Source organism: Medicago truncatula, chromosome 8 (genome assembly GCF_003473485.1).
Source record: "Medicago truncatula cultivar Jemalong A17 chromosome 8, MtrunA17r5.0-ANR, whole genome shotgun sequence".
Taxonomy (NCBI): Eukaryota; Viridiplantae; Streptophyta; class Magnoliopsida; order Fabales; family Fabaceae; genus Medicago; species Medicago truncatula.
In genome coordinates, this window is record NC_053049.1 from 3,818,939 (window position 1) to 3,827,317 (window position 8,379).

General features: G+C 32.4%; 1 protein-coding gene across 1 annotated transcript; it reads right to left on the bottom strand.

Annotated features, from left to right (window-relative positions):
- Positions 1 to 3,070: 3,070 nt before the first annotated feature.
- On the bottom strand, positions 3,071 to 7,001 carry LOC25500320 (membrane protein of ER body-like protein). Its single transcript, XM_013588693.3, has 7 exons — positions 6,709 to 7,001; positions 5,969 to 6,364; positions 5,759 to 5,815; positions 4,848 to 5,291; positions 4,515 to 4,703; positions 4,301 to 4,362; positions 3,071 to 3,738 (listed from the first exon to the last, which is right to left on the bottom strand). Exons 1-7 carry the CDS (start codon positions 6,851 to 6,853, stop codon positions 3,289 to 3,291), a joined length of 1,743 nt encoding a protein of 580 aa, XP_013444147.1. The 5' UTR covers positions 6,854 to 7,001; the 3' UTR covers positions 3,071 to 3,288.
- Between the last annotated feature and the right edge of the window lie 1,378 nt (positions 7,002 to 8,379).

Consider the following 8,379-nt stretch of genomic DNA (forward strand, 5'->3'; position numbering starts at 1 on the left):
GTTATTGAATTCATCTCACGAGTTGTAGCCGAATTTTCTAAAAAATTCTAATCCTAATGTCTTAATGACAAGAACATTTAATCCTAGTTAAATCCCTAATTCTTTAGTGAACCTAAACTTATGTATATAATTTATCATAGGGTTTCATGCCTCAATAATTATTCCTGGCAAGACTAGAGAGATATAAGAATTTTTAATCTCAAGCATTCATATATAAAATAAACTTCCGTTTCAAACTATGAACCATGAATCATTCAATTGGTGATCAAGTGATAAAAATCATTACGAATAGAGATAGAAAAACAACTCAAATATATTAATATTAATAAAAGTATCAATAAACTACTAAATCATAACATAAAGGGTTAGCTACTAAATTAAAGTCATAAACTACTAAATCATAACAAAATCAAGTCATCTTATAATGGAGGTTTAGCTACTCGTTATAAAAGACATAAATTCAAAGAAAGAAAGAAAAATTACACATGAATTACAATGGATTGAAGATCAACACTGGTTTTCAAGGTCGAATCTCCTTGTTTACATCTTCAACATGCTCTAACCGTTTTCTATAGCCTCCAAATTAAAGTTCAAGACTCATTTTCGCAAGACAACATAGCCTTTTATAGAAACCCCCTAAAATCAACACCATCCTTGAGTCTACACGGCCCTAGACGCATGTTGCATATAGTTATGCAGCATCCTAGCACGTAAAAAAAAAAAAATGGAGCGCATGTTGGCACGACAGTTCTAGTACGTAGTGTGCATGATCGTGTAATGCAACCTGTAATCTTGCAACTTTCTATGTAAAGATAACATTGGATCACATTGCGAGAGAGTCACTTTGCAATAGTAAATTAGACAATATTCAATGTATTTTTTGGTACTTCACCGCACTGTAACCCTATCTCACAATGCAAAAGTAACTTAACAAAGTGTAATTCAGACACTTCCCGTCATTATTTAACTGAAAGAAATGAAATATAACAAAACTACAATAATTGACTAGTTGAGGAGAATATTAACAAAATTATATTTGTCATTTTGCTATTTCATATTATAGTAATGTTTTCCTGCTATTGTGTTTTATTTATCAGAAAATATAAAATTTAATTTAATGCTTATAGATATATAATCGATACCTTTTATAATTTTCTTAGCCAAAATTTTTTTTTTTTTTTTTTGTAAAATCAATTCTTAATTTACTTTTTCTATCATATAAGACCTCATTTTAATGTACGTGTTAGGCCACAAAATATATGTTGAGCCAAACCTAGTTTTCATTGCTTATTAATTAAAATGCCAAGAATGAAATAAAAAGTTGAAGAGATGTGATTTCAAAAGTTGAAGACAATGGAAGAGAAACCTACAAAGAAAACTAAGGTCGGCTACGGAGATCTATACCAGGCCAAGAATGATATAAAAATGCATAGTATATAATTGTGAGCCGAAGTCGTAAAATGGAACTAAGTTGAATATACAACAAGAGGGAGAAGCAACAGTACTATGGACAAGAAAATAAATAATGAATATCCCAAGATAGAAAGGTGATACATGGAAAGCTTGCAAAAACTATTCGATTGTATCAATTTTTCTACAAGAAAATAGATCACGTAAGTTAAAATGCAACCCAAAAATTTCCTTGCTGTTCAAAACAACATAAATTGTCTTCTTATCCTTAATTATATATACACATACACTTGTTGAACCATTTCTCATGAAGAACAAAATATCATCTACATTAGGAAATGGCTTCCTCTTCTCCTAAATTCTACATCATCTTTCTGTTCCTCAGCCTTGCCCTCCTCCTTTTTTCCACATGGGGTACGTCTATATAATTAAGCTTTAGGTGTGTATAGATCAATTACCTTTTAACCACGGAAAATGTTTGAGAAATTATTTGATGAATTATAAAAATAAAATAAAAAATTATAAAAATTTATTAGAATTGATCTACTAATACTAAATAAATAAAAAATGTTAATTTACCGTCAGATAAAGTGGAGTTCACTATCTTTTTTGTTATTATGTGTGCAGAGGTATGAGCAGATCTTTGTCGAACTTGAAGGCGCGATACAACATGGGGAAATCTTTGTTTGGATTCTGAAGTCTGTATAATAGATATTGCATCGGCTCTGAACACGGAGTTGGTGGGACTTGCATGCCTGATGGCCTTGGATTTGCTTGCTTCTGTGAATTCATCTGCTGAACAAATCATCAACACTAAATTTTTGTTCAAATCAATGTGATTTCTATTTCTAAAGTATAATAAATAATAATAGATCATAGGAAGGAAATGTTCTATTTTCTTTCTTGTACCTGTTTTACACAAACTTATATCAATAAATAATCGTGATGTGCATGGGAAAGATATTTGTATTTAAAAAGAATTGCTAAGAAATTTTCATAAGGAAGTAAGTACTGTATATAAAGTGAACAAATTTAAACTGCTCTACTAACATTGTTGATTATAAGTGTGTGTGTTTTGCTATACAATAAATAAAAATTGTTTTTTAATGAATTTGCTTTGTGATAGTGAAAGAGGTAACTAGTGACATGATTGATCAGTTGTATATAGTTTTGGTGAGTGTTTCTTTCCATGTTATGCAAAAAACCAATAGACCCGCGTCTAGCGAGCGGATGCCCTAATACCTAGCTTCTCAAATTCATGGAAAAATATGACATTGCGCGGTTTTGTAATCGCCTTAGTTTCCTAATGTGAATCCAAACACACATTTCAAATGAGTGTGTTGAGGCTTGTGTTATCTCTTTTCGTGGGATCATTTGGTTTTGTTGTTCGAGGGGATATATGTTTGGCGTCTTTGTTGGTTTTTCTGGTGGTTATGTATGATGTCAGCTCACTTACCATGTGGTACTTTGTTAGATGCACAAATTACACTTATTGTAAATATTTTTTATGCTTGTATATTTATTTTGGTTTGTGAAATGGCTGTAAATTTTAGATAGATTCGCTTATGTATATCAATTTATTTGGGTTAGTTACTTAGGTTTTATTTTGGGACGTCGAAACGTCTCATTTTATAGTAGTATCAAGCAATCTCATTCCAAATTTTTTTTGCTTAACAAAATATAGCATACATGACTAAAAAGTCATTGAAGCAGAACAACTCAAATCTGTAGTCTCATAAAATTGTGAAACAGGAAGGACATTTTTCCTAGTTAACAAAAATTGAAATTGAAATCCAAAACAAAATGTAAAGATAAACATGAACAAGAAGAAAGAAAAACACTCATCAATCTCCGCAACAAATTCAACAATCCTTATTATTAAAATGATCCAAATCCAGGTTGATTCTGCAAGTCGAAACTTGATGCCGGTTCAAACCATCCAAGCTTTTCAATGAGTTTCTTCATCATATCACCAGCTAAGTAAGAAAGCACTGTGGCAACAGCACCAGTGCTAACATAGTAAAACACAGTTTGAAAATATGTTGAGTAACTGTTTGGTCTCTTGATATAAGCTTTAGCAATAGAAAGCAATGTGATGCATAAAAGTGAAGCTCCTGCAACTGCTGCTAGCTTGAAATCCTTTTCATCGTTCTCACGGAATGTGAAGCCGTATACAACTGGTGGTATTAGTCCAAAAATAATGAATGATAAGATTGCAATAAATGCATGAAGAATGAAATTCTTCCTCTGGCCTAGCACTTCATTGTATTGATCTACCACTGCTTCAGTGTTGGATCTTTTTGGTTCATTAGCTTTTAGTTCCCTAAGCTGCAAATGCATACATGTATTAGATTTAGTTAAATAAAAGTATTGGATAATCATTTTAATGTTGATCTATACATTTACAAGAGTCTCATATTAGATAAGATATGGCCTGAAAATGTGTTATAAGTGGGAGGTTGTCTTCACGTTACAAGCCGCTTTTTTTAGGGTTGAGTAGACGCAAACCAAATTCTAAGATGGTATGAGAGAGTATCTAAGATTTGTTGAGTCACCTTCTATTACGCCACCACTATTAGACCATTGGGGTCACACTCCAAATGTCTAGTCCTAACGCGAGACAAGTGTGTTAAGAGTCTCACATTGAATGAACTGAAATATGTTTATAAGGGAAGGTAGTCTCACCGTCCAAGCTGATTTTGTAAGGGTTAAGTTTGGCTCAACCCAAATTCAAATATCTATAAATGAAATTATCTCATTTAAATCATTTATCAAATGTCAATATATCTTATACCATAAGACTTAAGCAGATAACTCTTTCAATATTATATTTTGAACATGTAAAATCATGTAGTTTGAAAATATAATATTTTGAAAACATATAACTCACACTGTGACCAAGGGCAAAAAGACCACCAATCAAGTTTGCAATAGCCAGAGCAACAATGTTCACTGCAAAATGATACAAAAAAATTGATGCATTAATTCCTCTTTCCTTTTCCTTAGGAGTCAACCTTATGAATATTATTAAGTGATGCTACAAAAATATTTTGGAAATAAATACTAAGGATATATCATATATGTAAGTAAAGTTAAAGTCTTACATGTGGCAGCATCAGCACTTGCTGCAGATGTTACGACACTAAGACTTGCTAATGATTCAGTCAAACCACCATACACGATACTTTTCAGAATCTCCAATGGCCTGTTACTTGCTGGTGCAGGTGGATTACTATCATCAGTAAGAAGTGGTGTTCTTAAAGTTACAGGGGGAACTATTCCCTCAGCAGATCCTGTTTAACAAAATGTACAACATCATATCATTGCAATAAATTAATCATAATGAGTATGATATTTAGTCGTTTATCATATATATTAATTTCTGTTAAAAAATTTAAACGACGCTTATTTTAGAACATAATGAGTATGATATTTACCTGTGGACGATGATCCCTCGACTTTAACTTCGACAAAGTCTGACTGTTTCTTGCCTTCAAAGTCAATTTCAGGTTGTTTGGACAAAGTGGTCTGAGAAACTGAACCTATAACTTTCCAATCACTATTGTCTGTAGATCCTGTTTCAGGTTTCTTTGTTTTTGCAACCTCAGAACTAGTACCACCTATTACACCCCAATCACTCCAAAAATGTTTCTTTTTTGTTACAACTTCGCCGTTTTGACGTCCAAAAATAACCACATCTTCAATGATTTGCATGGTTTGTTTTCCTGTGTCATCTACAATTTTAGTGACTGTTTTGGTACCTCTGGTTATAGATTGATTCACTTCCTCAGATTGACCAAGTATTGAATCAGCTTCATGTTGTGATGCAACTTTGAATGTTTGTTCAGTGACTTCAGGATTTCTTTGGTTACTTGATAAACCTATTTTTGAGAATCGTGAATCAAATCTTATTAAAAATCGTAAGATACATTATTAGTAAAAATAAGAAGAAAATAATTAAGTAAAAACAAGTCAGATTGTAACATTGTAAGTTTTGTTCACGTATGTATTTACATACGTGAACAAGTTTATATATCATGTATGAACCTCATAATAATTCACTATTTATATCATAGATTAAACGACATCAAAAAGTAGACGACTAAACTATGCTTAGGTAGTGATTTATTAAATGAATCGGGATTAATCGTATAGTGAATCTAGATTCATCATAATAAATCGATATTCATCATGAGATTTTTATTCATTGTGTTAAGTTTTTTATCGTGATGAGATACAACTCACATATATTTTAAGATACCGATAACCATGATTTGATAAACAAAATATGTTTGGTAAGATTACTTGAGAAGTCAACTAGTCAAATATGTTCATCAAAATACATTACCTTGATCATTTGATTCTCCATCTCCATTAGATACCAATCCAGGGAATAACCAGCTACCTGTTCAAGACAAAGAAAAATTTAAATTTCAACCAGACTCCAATGTAATTGGGATCAAACCAATTGGCGAAACAATCAGTTCTCAGTTCAACCAGTTGAACCGACCAATTCAGTCTAGTTTCTAAAACATTACTATAAACTAAAAAAAAGTACCTATTGGAATGAGGAAACTGAAGCATGATGTGCATCTTATTGTATCAGGTTGTTGCACAGGTTGAATGTAGATCTTTTGAATGTACACCTTTTGGATACAAACATTACAGTTAGGACAATAGAATCCATGTGTTGGTGGTTTCTCAAACACCTTTTCCAAATAAAATTCTTGTCTTTCTTGGCCATTTTCTTCTACTACAATAACTGTGCCACTTTCATTTGTCACATTGATCAAAGAAGTAGAATCCTCAGGAAGGGGAGGATCAGAAGCGGGTAAAATTGTGTCATTTTCATCAATATCCTCTTTTTGGATGATCATTTCAGCATTCCTTTCTTTTATCTCCACTTCAAATTTTGGTTTTGTCTCATCAGATTCAATAAAGTCTAGGCCTCCACCTTTGAGTAACATAAAATTCATTAGCACAATTAATATAAGTCTATTTAGGCCTCCATCTTTGATTCTGTAATACGACTCCTGAGCTCTGAAGCACGGATACAACACGGACACGATACACACACAAACACGCCGACATCAATAATCATTTAATAAAATCACATAATTCAGTGAAATCATAAGTGTCGTGTTGGTGTCGGTATCGGACACCGACGCATGTCCGATACTCAGACACTCCTAATCTAAAAAGTGTATGTGCTTCATAGCTCGTGAGTTTACTCCCATCGTTAACAAAATACTTTTTAAATCGGTTAAAACTAACTCTTATTTGTTCATTTATGTTTACCTTTTGCTTCTATGTAATTATTATCTGAACTGCTGCTACTGCTGCTACTACTATGCTGGACAACACTCTTTCGTTGCAAGCTGATTTCTTCAACTTCATCGGTATCAGCTTCATTGTTCCATTGATTTACATTAATAACTTCCATTTTTCTCTAGCACACTCAAAAGGAAAAATGCCTAGCCGATTTTGATGTGTGAAATAATATTTAGCAACTGATCAATTTATAATGAAAAATTGACATTTGAAAAAGAAAGAAAAAAAGACACGTATTATATGCATGTGGTATGGTAGTTAGGTGTGAAATTGTATTGTAATAATGTTTAATCAATATAAGTTTGATTCTGAAATCATAAGGTTCAGTTCCAACTAAGGGCCAACTAGTTCATACCATGATCAAAAATTTAATTTGTTTTTCAGGGTGCCATAGCAATCAAAAACATATTTTAAAAATGAAAACATGATGTTTTAAGGGTGTCAGCAATAAATAAAGGATGATGTTCTTTGCACGTTATTTTCTTTGACCATTCAAATATTATTTTCAAAATAATGAAATAAATTATTAAACTCTTAATACATCATCTTGTGTTCTTTATTGTCGAGACAATATTAAGCCTAAAGAATGAGATAGAATCATTTTTTTTTAGGATAGGTAAAAACAAATTTTAAAAGTCATTTTAATAATTTGAAAATAGTAAAACATTCTGACAAATGCACACAAACATAAACAACTAAATAATGTTCTTGAATATCTTATTTATAGATAATATCAATGCTTCCATTTTTTTTTTGGTCTAGTAGCCTAGTGGCTAGAGCTCACACATTATAAATGTGGAGAAGTGGGGTGTCCAGGATTCAAACCTCGGCCTCTGCATATAATATGCAATATTCCTACCAACCGAGTTAAACTCACGGGGATTCTTTCACTTTCTTTTTTGGGTTAACAGGTCTTTACCCCCCTGTAATATAGGTCATTTCCGGTTTTCCCCCTGTAAAATATTTTTTTTGATTTACCCCCTGTAATTTTTTGTTTTGATTTACCCCCCTAATAAGCCAAACAAAAACGAAAAATTCTTGAAAAAAAAATAAAATTCATTTTTGTTTGGCCTAGTAGGGGGGTAAATCAAAAAAAAAATTACAGGGGGTAAATCAAAAAAATATTTTACAGGGGGAAAACCGAAAATGACCTATATTACAGGGGGTAAAGACTTATTAACCCTTCTTTTTTTATGCCAAATAAGATGTTACAAGTATGAAAGCTGTTTCTTTTTTTAACAAAGCAGTATGAAAGATTTTTTATTTTGACAAAGCAAGTATGAAAGCTTATTGCATAATTAATTAATTAATTAATCAATTAATTAAAATTAGAGATGGTCTAGGTGGTGTAGGAGGAGGTTGGTTCAAGGAGTTTGTATCTCGGTTGGTGGGCGATGGTGTTGACACATTTTTTTGACATGATCCTTGGTTAGGTAGAGTGTCATTAATTAGGTGTGCGCTTTAGGCGTTTATTTGACATCGCGGTTGACAATTCTTGCATGGCTTTTCATATGTCATCGCGTGGTTGGGAGGCTGGAGGGGCGGGGTGGAGGTGGAGAAGACGGTTGTGGGTGTGGGAGGAGGAAATGCTAGGGGAGTGTATCACTTTACTTCATAGTGTTTCTTTGCAATTTAATG

Bases quoted from the DNA above. Each gene is read 5' to 3' on its own strand.
- LOC25500320 (XM_013588693.3), bottom strand. From the start codon at position 6,853: ATGGAAGTTATTAATGTAAATCAATGGAACAATGAAGCTGATACCGAT. The intron at 6,365-6,708 runs GTAAACATAAAT...TGTTACTCAAAG, and splicing joins TAATTACATAGAAGCAAAAG to GTGGAGGCCTAGACTTTATT. The intron at 5,816-5,968 runs GTACTTTTTTTT...TGTCTTGAACAG, and splicing joins CAGTTTCCTCATTCCAATAG to GTAGCTGGTTATTCCCTGGA.